This window comes from Athene cunicularia, assembly GCF_003259725.1.
Source record: "Athene cunicularia isolate RWA chromosome 3 unlocalized genomic scaffold, athCun1 chr3_part1, whole genome shotgun sequence".
Lineage (NCBI taxonomy): Eukaryota > Metazoa > Chordata > Aves > Strigiformes > Strigidae > Athene > Athene cunicularia.
This window is the reverse complement of record NW_020799097.1, coordinates 67,038,743-67,058,623: the sequence shown is the minus strand read 5'-3', so window position 1 is coordinate 67,058,623 and position 19,881 is coordinate 67,038,743. Positions and strand designations below refer to the sequence as shown.

At 35.8% G+C, this 19,881-nt stretch overlaps 1 protein-coding gene across 5 annotated transcripts in view; it reads left to right on the top strand.

Moving 5' to 3' along the window:
* The window catches only part of ZDHHC14 (zinc finger DHHC-type containing 14), a 114,143-nt gene extending 101,631 nt beyond the window's left edge, over window positions 1-12,512 (top strand). For 2 of the 5 annotated variants that reach the window (XM_026844440.1, XM_026844439.1), the window contains exons 8-9: window positions 2,129-2,231; window positions 11,285-12,512. In XM_026844440.1, the coding sequence (XP_026700241.1) occupies window positions 2,129-2,231; window positions 11,285-11,641 (460 nt within the window). In that variant the 3' untranslated portion in view covers window positions 11,642-12,512. Of the gene's footprint in view, window positions 1-2,128; window positions 2,232-7,308; window positions 8,678-11,239 lie in introns of those variants that run through there. The other 3 variants (XM_026844438.1, XM_026844437.1, XM_026844441.1) reach the window with 2 other exon arrangements.
* Window positions 12,513-19,881: the final 7,369 nt, after the last annotated feature.

Below are 19,881 nucleotides of genomic sequence, written 5' to 3'. Positions count from 1 at the left end.
TGGACTTTTGCTACTGCAGTTAATAACTTCCAGCTGTAAAAACCTTCTAATATTTAGCTGTTGCATGATGAGCAATTTGAAAGTATATTAAACTTAACATATCTAACAAATGTGACTTGAGTCACACTCCAATTTGCCATTTTGCTTTTCATAAAAGTATATGACACACAAACTCAATGCCATGCTTCAAAGTCTTTTGTTTGACTTCAGATAGAAATCTTTATTAAAACTGCATATTTCTCAGTATTTAAAATAGCGTCTTAGGCTGATACAAATAGCAGCACACAATTAGATCAGACTGGCATTGATTCCTGTGTTTTAACAGAGTTTGTACATTTTTTTCCTAAATTCAGTGTATCAACATAACTTATTTAGATGCCAAAGTAGATGTAGAAGGAGGTATTTTGAGACCAACAGTAAAAATTTTCTGTCTGTAAAATGTAAATGATAACAGTGCTTTTTTTTACTTTTAATCTCAGCTGTGTGCTGTCACTAAATATTAATTTTTTCTTTAAATTCGGTTAAAGTGGCTTATCAGCAATTACAGCTTAAAATTCAAAATGTTCAAATGCCTTTGAGAAAGGAATGCAGATCAAGAGAGGATCTGTAAATAATCCAGACTTTTCTCAATTTTGTTAAAGATTATGTTTCTCATTTTTAAACCTCTGCTAGGAAATTCAGAATGCATTTTACATGTCCTCAACAGTAACTTTCAGATCCATAGCTGTCAGCATAGGTCTAACTAGTGTTATGATATAATAAATTATATAACTTTTCTGATTTTTTTGTAGGAGTGCTTTTCACATGGCAGATTATAATGTCAGGTGGATTTCTAAGTGTTCTGAATGTACATAAAAGCCTATTCTGCAGACCTTCATGAGGAAAGCTTAAACTGGTCTCCAAATGGTGGAAACCTCACTGACTTTGATTTTTCTATGCATCCTGTTCTTGTCTTTTAAAACTGAAGCCGTCTGGACCCTTAGTGAATGTAGAGGTCCCATAAATCAGCAAATAAAACCACTTCTATGCTGACTTTAGCTCTCAGGTGTTTTAAGGCATTCCTGCCATTATGTCTTAGTAACTGGAACTATAAACCCTATGGCTAAAATTTCCTATCCTGTGGTAAAATTTGTAGTTTTCCAGATGGGAAATAACATTGTTGGAGTCACAGGAAATAAACATTTTGGCCTATGATCAAAAATATTTAGAGCTAGAATTGAAAGCTACATAGAATTTAAAACAACAACAACAAAACCAAACAAACAGAAGTCCACCCTACTTCGAATGGATTGAAACATAACCATTTTTGGGTTGGTTGGGGTTTTTTTTTTTGTATGGAAGTGATATGAGCTAATACGCATGTGTAATATAGTACTTTTGTCTGTACATTCAGCTTTTTATGAGTATTAACTAGCAGAACCTAAGTGAGGTTTATAGCTATCAAAACAAGAGTAAAAATACATGTGGAATTTTAGCAAAATCTTTAGGTGAGATTATTCCATTCTATTTATTTTCTTTATAATCTTACATAGATTATTTTTTACCTATTTTTATTAATTTATCCACAAAACATTTTATTAGATGGAAATAATTTTTATGAGTGCATCACTTTGGTACTAGTGGACCACTATAAACAGCCTTAAGCAGCTGTCGTGAAACACCTGGCAATAAGTAGTCTGAGCGAAAGTTCCTCTTTCTAAATTTTGTGATTAAGTAGCTTTAATTTAGAGGTGTGGAAACTGATAACAAATGAAGCTTCAAAATATATACTGATTTTATGTGCACTAGTGACCTTTGCAATTTGTTTTCACACCCGTGGTTTAAAATTTTTAGGTTTTGTGGTATCTGCTGGTAAGCTTCAAAATCTTTTGTCTGTGACAAAAATCCAGAAAAGTAGCAGTACATGTGATTATGTGGCAGATAGTATTACAAGGAAACAACTACCTTGCTGATGAGTAGAAATGAAGTCTTATACTTCAGTTGAATAAAAGGGAACATTTGAAGGTATTGGCAATGTATTATGGTCTGTTGTAGGACAGAAAATTTTTCACTTTCTTTTTATCGAGAGGAGGTAGTTACTGATCAGAAATATCTGTAACACTTTTTCTTTATTTTGTTTATTCCATAGCTTAATTGATAGAAGAGGATTTATACAGCCAGATACACCGCAATTAGCAGGACCATCAAATGGCATTACTATGTACGGGGCCACACAATCTCAGAGCAACATGGTAGGAATCATCCCATAGTGTTGTTCATCAAGATTCCTGTGAATGTTTTCCTTCTCCACTTTCATGTGAACTAATCGAGTAATAACTAACTGGATACAGCTGACACTCTGGGTGGAATGACATGTTTATTAACAGTAAAGAAAAAAACCTCAAGGCTCTTTTTAATATATGTTTCCCACATTGTAATAGTTATTGCTCTTGGATTCTAAAAAAAAAAAAGAGGCTTTTCTACACTGTTCAGTTATTGAATATACTGGCATTTTGACTTGTACTATTGACACCTGCTGTGTTTTGAACTGGAATATTCAAGTATCATGGACTTGCTCTGGTTCATCATTTTCCAGCTAACTGTTATTTTGTATGGCACTTTCTTCATACTCTATTTCCTTCTTTGCTTGTACGCTCCGGTTTTACATAGACTAATGTGTTTTAAAAAGCAAAGATGAACAAAGAGAAGTTTCTAGGGGAGAAGTGTGTTGAAGAAAGAGCAGGAGGACACTGAACTTCCAATGAACAAAAAAAGGCAACTGGATTGTTACAACAAAAACATCTTTGAAACTGTGCCAATAGTTTTTACTTTGGTTTTTTTTTTCTGGTAGCATTGGCTATCATAATGGAAGATAGGATTTTCAGTGCCAAGAAGAAAAGAATAACTGGAAAGAGATCTTTTTCCAAAGGCAAGCATCTTACATATGTGCCTATTTCTGAATTGTTATCCACATATCTTAATATTATGTGGGTTCTAAGACTTTGTCAAAGAAGCCATGAGTTACGGACACCCTCCCTCTGCCAAAAAAGAGGCGGCCACAAGGCCTTCTGATATAACTCAGCCTTTCTTTTGAATAAAAGAAGAAAAGACTCATTCTTCCCAGACAAATTAGTTTTAGTGTCACTGATAAACTGGTATAAAAGTTTTGCTGTAGTTTCTAAGGTGTTTTACTTACTATTTTGAGGATTAATTAGATTTGTTAGCCCCCTTTATGAGAAAATGTATTAGAGACACAGTATTAATTCTGAGTCTTCTATGAGTTGCAGTTGTGCAGAAGGCAATGCTCCATGCAAATTTTACTCAAAAAAATTGTACCTTTGAAAAGAGGGGATTTTAAAAAAAGGGGGGAGGGAGAAAGAGAAAGCAAACCTTAGAAACATCCTGAGGTCTTTCAAGGATTACCCAAACTTTCTGAATCTGTCAAGGCTTCTTATGTGACAATCATTAAGCCACAGTAATTAACCCCTGGCATTAAAGTATCTTAACGTTATAAAAATTATACTTGCATTGAAAGAAGACGCTATCATTATTAATAATTATTAATGAGAAAATTTTGTGCCAGTTTCATACAAAATGGACTAAATTTGTCTCTAGAAATGGAGAAATCTGTTATGGTATTATTTTAAGTCAAACAGATAGCTGTTATGATTTTAGAGTGTAAAAACCTGTAATTAAACAAATTCTTCAAGGATTTGAACATCCTAGAACATCCCACTACTTGAACTGGAAAAGGCTTCGGTTCTTTAACAGTTACCAGAGTCACTTGGAGATGTGCAGCTTTCATTCCTGCAAATGATCTCTCCGAAAAAGCTTGAAAAATTTAATAAGTCCTGTTTGATATGGAGGAATATCTTTGACTGTGATACCATTTTTCTCAGGGTATTATTCCTGGTTTGTATCCAAGACCAATTGGCTTCTAGTGGCAGCTGGCTATCAGCGTTAAAATTTCTCCCTTGAGTTTTCTTGTAAACTGTCAAAGACCTGCTTAGTTTCCCAGTCTCTCTAGCACTATTTTCTCTTCCTTATTTAAAATCTTTCCTGAGTTGTTTGAAGCATAAGAAGTTACAAATTCATTTCCTGTTGGCAACAATGCAGTGAGACATAACTTTGCCTCCAATTTGTTCTTGTTTCACATTTCCCTTCTTCTTTGTTCTAAGGTCAGCTTTTTTGCTCTTCTTAGTAGACTCTGTGCCTACTTCCAGGTTCCCATCTCTCATCTCATAAAGCAGGAAACAACAAAACTGATTTCCCTATGTTACAATTAAGATCTCAATCTCATTCACATAACAGATTTTCTTTTTTTCTAACAAAATTAATTCACCTTACTGCTAGCTTAGTTGTTTCGAGCCATTCTTTTCAATTACCAGACTTCCTGTTCTAAGTTTAGACAGAAATAATCAAGTAAAATATCATTATTCTATTTAACCTTTTTCCCATGAAGTGTGACCCCTAGTGCTTTTCCAGGCTTTACAGTATCTGTTTCTCTGAGCTTTCTTCCTGGTACACAACCTTAGATTCTTCTGAAGAAGTTTGGGAACAGGAGCACTGGGAACACCAGCCATTCACTTGTTCTCCCCTGGAAAGGACTGCAGAAGGTTGTTGAGTGAAAGGCAGAGGACTACACTTTATGGCAGAAGTAAAGCAAGGCATGCAGCATCCCCTTGTTTGATTTTTTTGGTTGGGTTTTGGGGTTTTTTTTGATTGGTTGGTTTTGTTTCTTTTTTTGAGGAGGAATCTTTGCAAGATTCTCTAGAATCCCTCTTTCTAGAAGTTCAGATGGAAACATCAAAATTTCCTTTGGTGATAAATGGTTTAAATAACAGACTAGCTCAAGCCCAAGATGCCAGTGGAAGCATAACAGTAGAGGGAAGGTCTTTGTGGAAGACAAGGTTTCCTTTTTACCTCATGTCCTCACCGACAAAGGTTAGGGAAAAAATGGAATATGGTTCAGTCTTCCCTTCTGGAAGGTTGCATACCTCTTGGAAAAAGGGCAGAGGCATAAAAAATACTTTATAGGAGCTGAGCCAGGTGGACCACAAAGAACTGGCAAGTTTGAAGGGGATGTATCTGGTACTGCAACTTGTATTATTACAGTTTCAGGTCAGGACAGGCAAAGTGAAATTCCTTGACTTAAGAGCATGTGTAGATCATAGTCTTATTGCATAAATACTTTTTAAATGGCAGAGATTTAGCCATTTATACATCATCAGAGATAATTATTTCAGCAAGTTTAACGCTTTTGAGTACAAGAAATAAGTTACTGGAAATCTGAAGTGTGATCCAGTACACCTTTATGGTGTGTTTCCTTGGATTTTATTCCAGAATACATTACATCATTTTATCTCTAGGTTGAATCTTAATGTCTAGCTGTTATACTACTTAATCCATGTATGTGGGCTAAAATGTCTCTCCTGCCCATTGATATTAAAAGATTTTAATGAGCATCTTCTCTCACACTTGTCTTCTCTCATTCCTTCCCTTCTCTCTTTCCTTTCCTTCACTTCCCTTGAATCTTTTACTCAGTGACTTGTGTCTTTCTAATTAGAATTCTTGTGCCTCACCCAACTAGCCTCTTGTTGTTCTTTAAATCTCTCTGGGTTGTTTAGTATTCTGCTTTCATTTATTTTAATATATCTTTTAGCATATCACTTTTGTATTTAAGCTCAAAATAAATATCAGGTAAGTTTAATCTTGCCAGACACTCCTTTTCAGTGCAATACATTATCTCTTATTCAGGATACCATTTGTGGGGCACCATTTTTGTATTTAACAGCTTTTGTGGTAATTTTGCCTTTGAGACTTCAAATATTTCATATAGGAGCTACCCTACTTGTGCTAGTGACTCAGTTTGTCACAATCTCAGAAAGTCAAGGTTGTTGCTATAATCAGTGCTTCATAGACCTATACTATGATTTTTATTTTTTTTTTTCTCCTAGATCTTTATAAAAGAGCCTGTTTTCCTGTTCTGTCCTTAGAATCTTCCTTATTTTATGAAGAGCTGAAGTTGTATTTACTTTTTTGAAGACTTGGAACCATGCATAATTATTTTTTTCCTGGCACATTTCCAGTGGTTTTAATCTCTTTTCCAACATAATTTGAAATTAATCTGCTAAATTCATTAGACAGCTTCTTAAAATCTTTATCCATGTGACAAGCATGGTCATTTGGAGCTCATGATTTGTAGGTTTTTCCTGCATTTCCCTGTTGCATTTTATTGCTGATTATTTTTACAAGCTCTTCATTAGGTTGATTGCCCAAGTATCTCTCTTCTTATTCTTAAGACATTTTTTTCACATGAAACACTATCTCATCCGTTATGAATTCAGCATTTTCTCTGTATTCTTTCTTTTACCATAAATCCATGAGCTACCATTACATGTATCTACAATTCTGTAGTACTTAGCCTTCTCTTGAAGGCCTGAGTTATTTCTTGGATTTTGATATGGGGTATTTTATTCTTTGGTACTCCACAGAAACACAGAACCTATCTCACTCCATGCACTTTTTTTTAGAGGAATTAGTTTGGTTTATTTTTATTATTATGTCTCTAGGAATTTTCTAATGCCTTATCAAGGGATAGATTTTACTTCTATCTGCCTCTGTGTCACGTCAGATTTATTTCTTTATTTTTAAGAAATTTGCTTGTACTCCTGCATTCCTAGGCATCTCTTCTTCAGTGCTTAGGTAGTTCTTTTTGTGCCAAATTCCCTTATTTCCAGTTCTCCTTTCCTTTCCTGGGTGAAGATTCTGTAGTTAGAGTGTTTGTTTTCTTACTTACACATACCACTGAAAATTGTAGGAACCATTAATAGTGCATGCGCAACATTCATTACCAGTGAGACATACAGGAAAGTCCTCTCCCAAACGTTCACATCAGTATTTGTAGCACTGATCTGGAAACAGCAATCCAGCTGATCCAGGAAACGTTAACTCTGACCATCCTAGTGTACTTTTTCCTTTGCTTTTCATATTCTCGTTATTAGGAGTAAGTATTTCTATCATGACAGTAGAAGGATCAGCAAAGACAGGAGCCCCACATTGCCGGGAGTTTTACAAGTGTGTTTCCTTGTATATTTGATGTCATACAATTTAGCATTGCCCAAACCAGAATTTAGGGCTCTTACCAAGTCAACATTACTACAGTCAAGGTTGATAGAGGTTTTTCATTAAAGCATTTTACTTCAGAGTTAAAATGGATTAAGGGCACATGCTGTAAATCAACTTCAGCATTTTGCTTTGTGTTGAGGTATGTTTTAGAAGCAATTTTTTTGCTTGTGCATACTTACTGCATTTTTGTTCACATCACAGAGCAGTATTGGAGCACATGAACTAGATTTCTTTCAGAAGATGTGCTTCCGGAATGCACCCAGCATGCTCTAACTATTCACGGACGTTCAGTCCATAAGAACAAACAGTAGCTAGTCTGAAGTAGAATCCCTGGAACAGGTATAGTTTCCCCTTTGACTTCAGAGGCGTTTCTCTTCATAGACCTTCTCCTGGTGCACTGTATTATTACTTGCTAGTGGAGCCGTTGACTTGGTGGGGTTTGCGGCTCAGTTGTTGCCCAGTATCTGCAATACCATGATTTTGACTGTGAAATCCTACAGCTGTTGGGAACAGTTACACAGCTCCATCCCTCCACTCTTTCCAATCTATTGTATCCATCTAGTATGGTATTTTTGCATACTTTCTGTTCCTTCGTAGCATTGTCATTCAGTGCTGTCAGTCTCCTCCAAACTTTTTTTGTTGGTACTTTATTTAGAGATGGTGAGGTAATTCAACCTGGTTTTCTCCATCTTGAGAACTGTAACAATTCTTTAATGTTACTAGTGTTTAGAAAACTTTTAACTAATTTAAAATTCAAAGTAAATAATTTCTGGCTTTGATATTAGAAATGTGAAAAATATATTGCCATGTACAACAATTGTGTTAACATGTATGTTTTGTGTAGCTTAGAAAAAAAATTCAGATTTTCCTCAGGAAGAAAATTGAAAAATAATGTTTCCTTAGCTGTTTGTATTTATTATTTGTGAAATAAACACAGAATTTTAGGCTTTGTCTAATTTGCTTTAATTTGTGCCTTTTGATGTGAAAATAAATACAGAGATGGCTAAAAATCTCTATGCACATATATAATTGAACTTACGTATTTGTAGAACTTATTAAACTTGTCTTACCTTCAGAATCTGCTGTTCCTCAGAAACAGTGGAAATTCTAAGTGGAAAATAAAATCAGTAGATCTGAAGTAAGAAGGTATTGGTAGAATAATTTCTACAGTAGATTTTTTTAACTATTTAGATTTCAGTGCTTGGCTTTTTTGTTACAATCACAGGCTTTTTTATTTCATTTGAAATTCTGGCATTGAGTAATTCGTGTGATTAATAGCTGTTAAGACTTTTGGCCCTAAATTTTATTTAGTTACGAGTAGAATACAGAATCAAGAAAAAAACCACCATGCCAGCCCTGTAAAGAAATCCGAGTTCCTAGTTTAGTTTTGTGTTGGCTGTTTAGACCCGAATCTTTATATTATGTGTTGGTTTTATAAGATGTTTTTGAGAACCTCACTGAACACATCCACCTTTCCTAATACAAACCCCACTCTAGTTCACTTTTGAAAGCTGTTTGCAGCCTGTATTTTCCTAAAATATTTCATGTTGGTCACGGTTAAATAGAGAGGGGGGAAAAAAAAAAAAAAAAAAAAGAAGCCTGAAATGTATGTGAATAAGAGGAGAGGCTTTAGAATGGAAAATGAAGAAGAGATATACAGCACCTCAAAAAGTTTTATAGCTGCTTAATGGAGCTTTATGAGGCTACTTATCTTTTCGATATTGATTCAGTTGAAATGCACTAAAGTTGGGCAAGAGGAAAATGAATTCAGATGATACAATGAGTTCAAGTAAATTACCTTCAGCTAATTTAAGACTGTGTACTTGTATTGCCTGGAACACATTAATGATTTTCTTTTGAAGATCAGTGCTGAAGCTTCACTAAAGCAGTAAGTCAGCTGCTACCATTATTTGTTTTCAGTGTACCCCAGTGGTTGTAGGTATTTCTTTGTTATTTAACATGCTGTTTGGCTACTGCTTTTCAGAGAAGATGGATTTTGTTGGTCTTTTTGAAGTTTGAAAATTCAGTTAACAGATTTTTAAGGTCTGCATACTGAGGTTGGTTGAAGGGCTATAGTTTAATTGAAGTAAGCAGGCGTGAATAACAGTATGGTAATCAAGAATGAGTTATTCACACTGAATTACTAATTGAAAGCTTGACTTTAAAAGATGATGACGGTTTTCTTCTTAGTAAGGTACTTATGCAAGATTTTGGCTTTAAGCCTGTGGGTAATCCCTCTGAAATGATATGGGACCACTTCAGTTGTTTGGCTGGCACTGTTCATCATTTTGTGAGGGGGAAAAATGGCTTGCAGCTTATATGAGCTCAATTTATGTAACAGGAAGTGAGTACATTTATCTTTCTGAAAGCATGTGTATTGGAAAATGAGTAACTGAGTAAGGATCTGCCTGACAAAAAATAGTTGGTCTTGGGAGTCTTAAACCACTTAGACATGTTTAAAATACTACCTGTCTACTGTGACCAAGTAGTCTGCTTGCACACTTTCTGAATGTAATGCATGTGCATCCATCATTAAGCCGTTCAGTGGTGCAATTGGAGGACCTGAAAATATCAGAGGAAGCATTCATAGTAATCACACATAGTAGATCATACAGTAAAGGAAGCAAAAGTCTTGCATAGAGTATATCACAGTGTCTTATTAAACTAGAATAGACATTTTAGGAAATTGCTGTAATACTAGTAGCAATAGTTATGATCGGGAATATCTTCAAGGATATTGGATTTTGTAACATCTTTCAGTAACTTGATACAGATAAAAGAAATCTGTCATAAAGCAGAACATATTGCTTTAACAGAATCCTTGAAATAATAGCAGTGAATAGGAACATCTTACCTCTGGATATGTTTTTTTTATTCCGCTTGTTTGCTTCCAAATTTTCTTTGCTGCACTGGATTTATAGTTGTATTCATTTGTCTGTAGTGTTTCTCTTGCATAGCAGAACTGTAGTATGGCAAATGAATCTAACAGGATTTTGAAAATCTGCAGATGTTATAACTAATCAGGCTATGAATTAAATATGTATTGTTCTTCGAAGCTCTCAAAAATCATGCCAGTTTGTGTTAAAGAAGCTTAGTTTGGCAGTAGGTGTACTACCCACTTAGCTAATTGGACATTATTTAAATATCTACCTGTCTTGTCATCTCAAGGAATGAATGATAATTTTGTATAAACAGTTCTTAGGAATGATAAAGAGCCAAAAATGTTCCTGGTAATACTCATTGGATTTATATAATGCTGAATTTGGCTTGTTATTGTGAAAGGACTTGCCAGAAAACTTGTAGTTTGCACCTTGATTCTTCACCTTGTCAAGATTAATTTAATCAAGAAACAACCTAAAAATAATGAAAATTCATGTCAAGTTATTGCATCTGCAGGGCTGCCTAATTTCTACACATCCTCTAGAGTATTGAGTAGACTGTAGTATATTCCTTAAAGTGTATATATAATTTATTGAAATGGGGGGTGGAATTTTTGCTCATAGAGGCTGTATTGCCAGCTGTATCTTTATAAAACTACCTGCATCAAAGGAATTCTTGCTCTGGAAAACTTCTGTAGCACCTTAATTCCTACATGTGAAAGACAGTTATAAAAAGACTCTTGCCTAGTGTTTTTGAACTTGGAAAGATGCTTGGATTATGTCTATGGGCCTCTCTCTGAACTGCTAGCTACTGTAGGGTAAAATGAGTAGTGTGGAAGTGATTCACCTCACCTGGAATCGGGGAGGTTTGGAGGTGTCCGATGCAGTTAGTTACACACAGACTGTGCAGCTAGGCTTTCCAAATGACTTTGAACAAGAATAAGCAAAGCATTTGAATTACAGTGCTCACAAAACACTATATTAAAAGTTACCAAAACCCTTACATGAGCACTGTGAATGTTTATCATAATTTACTTTGATAGTAATCCAAAGCACTTGCTCAGTTATGCATGCTTTTTTTTCCTTGGGCAGCATGCAATGGGATTTTTGGGTGGCTAACCATGGAATGATACTAATGGCTTTCTTTTTTTCTCTTCACACCCCATTCTTTTCCATACCTTTTTGTCCATATTCTCTCTTTTTTCTCTGTTTTGTTTGCCTTCTATGATTTTTGACACCCTTCCATTTTACAGTGTGATCAAGATCAGTGCATTCAGAGCACTAAATTCGTTTTGCAGGCCGCTGCCACCCCCCTACTACAGAGTGAGCCAAGCATAACTAGTGAAGAGCTACCTTTACCAGGAAAGACTACTATCAGTGGGCCTTGTGCAACTTTAACTCTAGGGCAACCAACACCACCATCTTCTATGCCAAATCTCACATCAGATACAGGTTTGACAGACATGATACCATTAAAAGAGGAGCACGAAGGTCATCAGTTTCTCACCCCTGAAGAAGCTCCGTCACCCCCTGGGATGCTGCCAAGTGGAAGTCCTATTACACACAGCCATACAATGCACGTCCTGAGTCTAGCCAGCCAGGATTCATTGCATGAAGACTCAGTACGCGGTCTTGTGAAGCTTAGCTCAGTTTGAACAGCTTTTTTGAACATTGCACCATTTCTTGGTGTCTATACAAATCTGTACTTAACAGGAATGACACTGCAGTACCACTGTAAGACTTCATAACATGCCTATAATGGAAACTTTATCGCATAATGGAGTCTACTAAAAAGACAAGGTTTTTTTTTTTTCAATGGAGCTATGGCATTTTTTGACCAGGTTGTTAATGGTTGTGCTTTGATGGTGACTGCATTTTATTTTTAAACAAAACCAGAAATGGTCAATAATCTTATTTCCCGAAGCCTGGGTACAGCAAGTTGGAAGTCAGCCTGTAACAAACACCATGTACAGTACAAAACAGAGAGATTCTTGGATGTAAGTGTCATGCTCTGTGTTCTATGCTCTTGTAATACACACTTGTTAAGGCTTACCACACTTGTGGCCAGAATGATCTGCACTTACGTGTTATGCTACTAATATTTGAGATAGAAAATTACCATTCCATTTGTTAATACAAAAAAAAAAAAAAAGACTGCAGATATGGATTTGCATGCCACGCTACAGTATGTGTTACAGTGGTGTTGGTATTAAGAGAAAGTGCTGCTTTTTTATTTGTGACTTTCAAAGTGCTGTTTCATTTAAAGACAGTGCAACAAACAAATTAATGGACTATATTATTTTTTCAATTTATTAAAGTTTATTTTAACTTAATCAGTGGTGCCTAGAAGATGGAGAATTACTGATTTGATCATGTTGCATATCATTTAACCTTCTGTTTAAGTGTTTAGAGTGAGGTATTGTGTTGTGCCATACCATGAGATTCTTCCACTCCCTAATGTGATACAATTACCTGTGGACCTCCAATAAAATGACATCCTCTATTTCTTGGACATGTGTACAGTTATCCTTGCACAGTTTTCCTGGGGAGAGAGGGGGAAATCATGACTTGTTGACATGGTTTGTAAAGATTTGACTGGAATATGTTTATATAATGAGACCAGAGCTATGGAGGAAGAGCTGGTTCCAGTCAGGTTTGCTTCAGCATCTTTTATGGTTTTGTCTGAGATGTGTATTTGTTCCCATAAGAAATCTTTATTTGGGAACAGTGGAGTTAGCCTCTGCTTGCACTGTAAATCTATGTTCCTTATCATATGTCTAAAGGGTGAGGAGCTTGAGATTCAAGATGAAGACAGACAGCTTAGTGAAGTAATCTTACATGGTTAACAATAGGCTGTAGCTGCCCCCAGCCATCATTCTTCATTTGTATTTGTCCTTTAATATTTTAAATGGAAATGTTGATTTTTATAGAATTCTTCTGTGTTTTTTTTAAGTACAACAAAAAGGTTAAAGAAATTTTTATAATTATTTTTCATGATGGCTGAAGAGAACCTTAGTTAAGCTGAAAAAGTTTAATAGCTTTAATACTGTATTTACCGTGTTTTCAGGATGTGGAACTTGGATTCTTTCCTCTGGACAAACTAAGTTCAGAATGTACTTTATCTGATGCTTCTGTGGCATGGAAGTGTTCACTAGTTAGGAAATGTAACAGTTCTGTATTGTTCACTGTGGTCATTCTCTGACACCAAGATAAAAATCTTTCTGGTTTTACTTCCATTGTTGAAACTGAGGACAATCAGTCTGCAGGAAATCAGTCACCCATACTATTGAAGCATCAGACAAGATACTGACAAGACCTCTACTTTTTCTAAGATTTCATAAGCAATCTGTTTCTATAATTGATGACGCTATCTTTGACCTAATTCAGCATTGTAGAATATAGCAACACTTTCTGTCTGTAACTGCCATAATGGGTCCACCAAAGAACCTCTGGCAGGTAAGTCTGTCCCAGCTATTGGAGCCACCCTTCCAGCATTTTCCTGAAGCTGGGACAGTCTTGAGTTCTCTCTGGCATCCAGACTGTAGTGACTGACGTGTCCCAATAAGCCCCAAGTAGCGGCATTTATTTCTGTGTCTGCTCCTGAAGAAGAGTCAGTGATGCTTATCGTCTTGATTTCATCTTTCCCTGATGCGTCTTCTCATGTATGAAGCCACGAACATCTGCATTACAGTAGGTAATGGATTGAGGGCTGGAGATACTGGTCTCATAGACCTGGGTAAAGAATCCCAGATTGGAGTTTGTAGACCAGTACTTGACTGATCCATTATCTCATAGTTGGGTAGTTAACTGTGGATGCATTACTCACTATGTAGAAGGACAAGTCAAATACTTTTAATGTGGTACCAAAACTTTCCACTTGTAGCAGTAATGATGAGGATTACTATTTTAAGGAAATTGTTCTTTTTAAGTCTCCCTGAAATGCCCGAGGGATTTTAGGCTTCCAAGAATACTAACTTCGTGACAACATTTGTATGTCATTACCACTGGGGAGTAGTGCAGAAAGCTACTACTACTAGAAAGCTCTGTGTGCACAATAAAATTAGTGCCAGTTTTAATATGGAACTCAAGGGAGAAGGACAGGAATAGAGTCTCTGTGCTCATGCTTTTCACCATCATTTTTTGAACCTTCTGTGTTGTTTATGTGAGGTGTAGGAATTACGTAACAAGCTGGAAACGTGCTACTTCAAACAAATGTGATAGTTATGTACTTGTTCAGATGACTTTTTGTTTTTAAGATGACAGCCTTATTTTTTTTAACATGGTGCCTATGTTTTTAAGCTTGGCACGTGAGAATAAATTAAATACTTTGAGTTTGTGTATCTATATATCATCCCTGTTCTAAGTCTATTTTCCTTCCCATCTCAGCCTTTTTAAAATGACATCTCTAACCTCACTGACACGACTGCCTTGCGAGGACATCTGCTGGAAGATTTCGGAACTAAGTCTGTTAACCCACATGCTGTGGTAATTGCAGTCTTTGATTGACAGCAGGCAGTGATTTAGCAGCAGGTTGATCCAAGAGGTGCCTTTAACAGTGGTTTTGGTCTGTTCCCCTCATCATCATCACAGATGTCTTCGGTGGGCGTTCACTTCATTGGAACTTGTATGTACATCTGGAATGAGTCAGCAAAGTAACTATGGATCACTTACTCTGCAGATTTGATTTTTTTTAATTTTACTTTGAACTGTGATTCCAAAGCATGCACACAAGGGATCCAAAATTATAATCCCAGTGAATACTGCACAGGGGTTTTTTATATGTTTTTTTTCTTTGACAAATGCTATACTAGTATTAAATAGCTCTTTCCATATTAGTTTGATTTATAAATTTAGAACTGAAGCGAAAGTTGATATTTTCAGAAATGTAAATTTTCCTTAAAAGTCTAAAATCTTTGAATGTGTAAAAACTAGTTAGTTTATCTGATAAATATTTATTCTGCTTTGTTTTTTTCAAATAACATTTTTTCCCTTCTAGGTGTCAATATAATATTCTGTGTAGAACAAAATACAGCGCTTCATAAAATATTTTTAAAGGCTCTTTATTCTTGTGATTTCTCAAACACATTTCTGTTTAAAAGGGAGTTCTATATTCATATCAGTTAAACAATAATATAATAAATGTTAAAATTATTGTATTTTTGTATTATAGTGCATCCTTTATCAACTTTTCATCTGTTCATGTTAACTGATGATACAGGTAGATGTATTTCTGCATTAAGTAATTAATTCACTCATTAAAAATAATCTTATAGGTGGAAAATTAGCTGTTTTGCAGTTGATAGTAGTGAATGATCTTAGAAGAAGCAAACTAATCTCAAACCCAAAGACCTATGGGTTAGCAGCATGTGTTACAAGGCAGATGACCAACTTGCGATATTGCAGATTTTGTATTTGTTTGAATCTATACAGTGAGTATAATATTCACGGTAAGTAAATTATTGCTAATGTTCAAAATATTAAATGAAGGAGCATCTCTGCAGAACTAACAAAATGGAGCTTCAGTTTGTCTTCTAATTCCCAAATTCACTACGGCTTGAAGAACAAGTCAGCAATGTTTTACAGGGATCCATTCCTTACTTTAGTTCTTTTCTGGTATAAATTATAAGTGGGAAATCTTGTCATGTATTTGTTGATTTTTCCCTTCTTATTGAGCAGTGGTACACTGAAGATGAACATGGTGTGTTCGGCCATGAGCCAACTTGATTCTTTCTTTTAAAAATCAGTTGCTGCCTGAATGATTTTGTTTTAAGGGCTGAAGTGAAACGAGGTAGTATATTTCAACACACTTTCAAATATTCTTAGGCCAAAAATATGAATGGAATGTGTTTTAAACGGTTGCATATAGATTTAGTTCATTTAAACTAGAACTGTCCTAGTTTTCAGGATCCATCTGGGTCAGGGCTTCCTGGTTTTGATTTTATGCCTGCACAGACATTGCAATTTGACATCTGGCTGAGTGCACTGTCTGGACTTCCAAAAGACTGGTGGGATTAAGTGAGCTACTTAAACATGTGCAAATCTGGATTAATTCTGAGTTGATGAAGCAATTCAGTTCCATCACCAGAAGGCAACTATCTGTAAACATTCAACTACAGAATTTGGAAGTTCAGCACAAACAACGCAGGGTGGGGAGGAGAACAGCTTTTGGATGTGAGGAAGAGATAAAATAGGAATTTCTTTCTAAGGTAGGTCAGAGAGGACGAGAATAAGAAGATGAAAGAGAGAAGACTGAGTGAAAGCAGAACAGAGAAGATTAGCAGGTGATATGGAGGAAAAGAGGAATTACCAGTAAATGTGGAAGGAGGGGAGAGGTATAAACAAAACAGACACATGGGGAAAAAAAGAGTGCAGCTGTCAATATTAATCAATTAAAAAAAAATCAGTTGCTCACAATTCAAATATTTTTGTGAGAAATTTCTTAAAAATCATTCTGGAAAAAAAAAAAGTCAGACTTTTGAGAGAAAGCAACTGTAGCAAGATGATAAGAAAAATGCAAAGAGCTGATCTGCCTTCAAGCTCCTCTCCCCTAATTTTTCCCACTTCTGTTTTGAAAATACATCTGTAAATATAAAAACAGGTGAAAACTTGGTCCCTTTGAAGTTAATGGGAAGCTTAAGACATTGACTATGTTGAAAATGGTAATTGCTTTAGCATTTTGCATTTCCATACTGATAATTGTTGTAGCGTTCTACATTTCCATACCAGAAGTGCCATTGCACTGGGAAAATAAATGGTGTAGTATGGTTCTGTTTCTTGGTGACACCTTCATTACATTTGCTCACCTTTAAGTAGAACCATTTTCCTAAGCAGTAGTCTCACCAATTGGACATGTAACCTGGAATTAAGTCAGAGTTTCTGTGACTAGTGTGCAAATAAGAATTAAGACCACAGGCTAGATACATTTTATGGTTTACAAACCAAAAAGATCTGTCCCACAGATTTATTTACTCTTCAATATATACCAAAGCCAGTTCCACTGGCAACAAAGCGTTAATGCCAGTGTTACCTTGATGCATTTTATGCCCTTCCCAACTTTGGCTACATTGGCTCTTCTGAAAACATGGAAAAACAAAACTAAGTTTAACCCCACTGTAATTCAAATCTCCGTATACTTGAAGCTGGTAACAGCTGCTGGGACTTACCTGTGTGCATTTAGGTGTAGTTATAGAAAGGAGAGGAAGGGACCACCTTAAAGCAACTTGGCTCAGTGATCTGTGTTGTGAGAACTCTTGGAGCCTTTCTTGAGCTCCTCCTGAAAGCTCCATATACAATTGAGAAAAGGATGTGAATTTAGCAGGTTCAGAAGTATCTCCCTGTAGTGTTACACTCTACAGTCTCTCCATAGCAATCTGCAGGGATCTGACTGTGCTGGGGACTGCCAGTTGTGAGGTGAAAGTTGAGGCAGACAATTTAGGTGTCATATTTGTTAGGGAATGAACTCCAAAGGATGGTGGAAAGTTCAGTCAGGGTGGTGGCACTGTTGTGAAAGCACTGCTTATGTGAAGGGTATGAGTAAGTGGTTCCTGTTGTGTATGTGTTCCCTAAGAACAAGGTTTTTGGTAGCAAAGGTGTTAAAGTCCTGTGACCTGTTTCCTGAGTCTTCTACATTGTCAGGAGAGAGAGTGCTAGTGTGCAATGAGTTCACACAGGTTGTCACCAGGAAGGTTTCTTTCTTTCTTTCTTTTTTTTTAATTAAAAAAAAAACCAACCTACTTATATATAGGAGTATTAATTGGATGTAGAAGTAAAATTGGTTGTAGGATTTCTACTTTGCCCTGCTACATGCCTTGGTGTAGTGCAGCAGCTGACCATGGTTCTTGGCTGGAATAGGAAGGGCAGAATTCCTGACAGAAACCTTTTTTTTTTTTTTTTTTTTTTTTTTTAGCAAAGTGTTAAATTTCCTTCTAGGTAGGTCACAGAAAATTAAAAGCATGTTCAGTAGTGCTGACTAACCAGCTGAAGTTCTGTCATGCAGAAAATACCTAATATTTTTGTGTACTTGGTTTTCTTTCTAAATTGAAAGGAAAAACAAGGTTCTGAAATTTTCCACAGATTCTGAAAACTTCAATTGAAAAACCTTTTGGAGCACAAATGGTGTTTAATCTTTAAATAAATAGTAGGTTATGTATTTAGAATTTAAGTTGTTATCTATATGACTTTTCAACTCTAGTGAAATATTAAGAGAACATCTCAAAAGTCCTGTTGTTTTCATGTTCACAATGTCTATCTTTTATTAGAGTTACATTTGAAGAAGAAAACAAGGTTAAATGCTTTATTCCATAATTACATGTTTAGCAGCTGTTTCTAATAGTCTTGTCTTACTCTTGAATATTTTTTCTCTCATATCAAAGATTAAAATCCTCTTCCATCCCTAAATCAATATTCTGTAACACATCATACCTTGTTTTTTAATTAATTAATAATAAAACTTCCGACAGGATAAGTCAAGAATACTAAAAACAGCTTACACAAAAAAGAAAAACCCACCACACATTTTTAGTACTTGTGTCACAAAACTTAACTGCACAATAGTAATGGAACTAGTGCAGTAGATATGAGATGACTTGCTCTAGATTCCAGATTCTGATATCAAAGAGAGGCAGAGAAAATTCATATCTTCCATTTTAGGGTATCTTTTCCCTTCCATCCTCCTGTTTCCCCACCTCCTCAGAAAATCCTGGGGGATTTTCAGGATCCTCCAGTCTGTCAAGACAGATGCATCTGGCTCAGCTTTTACTCGCTTAGTCACACCCACCCCTCTGTGTGCTTACCCAGCACCGGGGTATGCAGCTGCCCTTACGTCTGTGGCTCCTCAGAAACCCTCAGTCTGCAGCAAAACCAGCCCAGCTTCCTACTGCCCTTTCACGTGGGGATGCTCTTGAATCTGCCATTGAGCTCACCAGCAAGTATTCCTGGAGGCGGTGGGAGGCACACAGCAATGGGGAGGAGTTTCTCAGTTGCTTATTATGAAATTGCACGGGAAATTTGTATTTTCAAGACCCCTATCCTTTTATATAATGAGATTGAAATACATTCTTGTTTAGGGGCATGGAGACAAGAGACACACACTGGACATACACTTGCATAGGAAATCAGGCTGAAAAAATTACTAAAAGCTTGTGTTGACAAGCTAAAATATGTTATAGGAAAGGTGAGGAGGGAGTGAGAAGACATATCCAGAACATTTTGACAAAATGCCTGGGACTACATTTCTTCTGGCCTTTGGTTCTGTATGTACCCACATAATTATTTTAATGCGCTTTTGAAATTAATTTTCCTGTTATTTCTCCTTAGCTTCTTCAGCTCATATTGTGGGGCAGTCTTGCAATGCAAACTAGATTTCTTTTACATAAAAAATAAACCAGAAGTTAGGTTCCAGCAGCATACCTAATGCAATCCAAATGCTAACAGGACCAGGCTGGAGCTAGTCCAGAGTTCCTGTCCTTAAAACACATATGGTGTGGAATTCAGGTCATCAGCGCCAAACGTCTTGCTACAGAAATCTATGCATATTAAGCTCACTATTTGCGAAAGTAGATATAGCCATAGATAGATTTCCCAACAAACTTGTTCTGTTAATCTGCTTCATAATGCTGAAGTTGTGCTCTTCCTTATTTTATCAAAATACCTAGTAATCTTTCAAAATTACATTCTGTTTAATTTATGGGACATGTTTATTTTAAAAATTAAAAAATATAATAACATATTATAAAAGATATAATAAATATACTAAGTATATATATATAAATATCTAAAATTTTTATATATAATATATATTAAATTAAAAATATATAATAAAATGTGGGGGGGGTTTAATACAAAAAAATGAGGAGGTCATTAGCAATGTGCCCAGAAAATGCTCCTGGAATTTTGT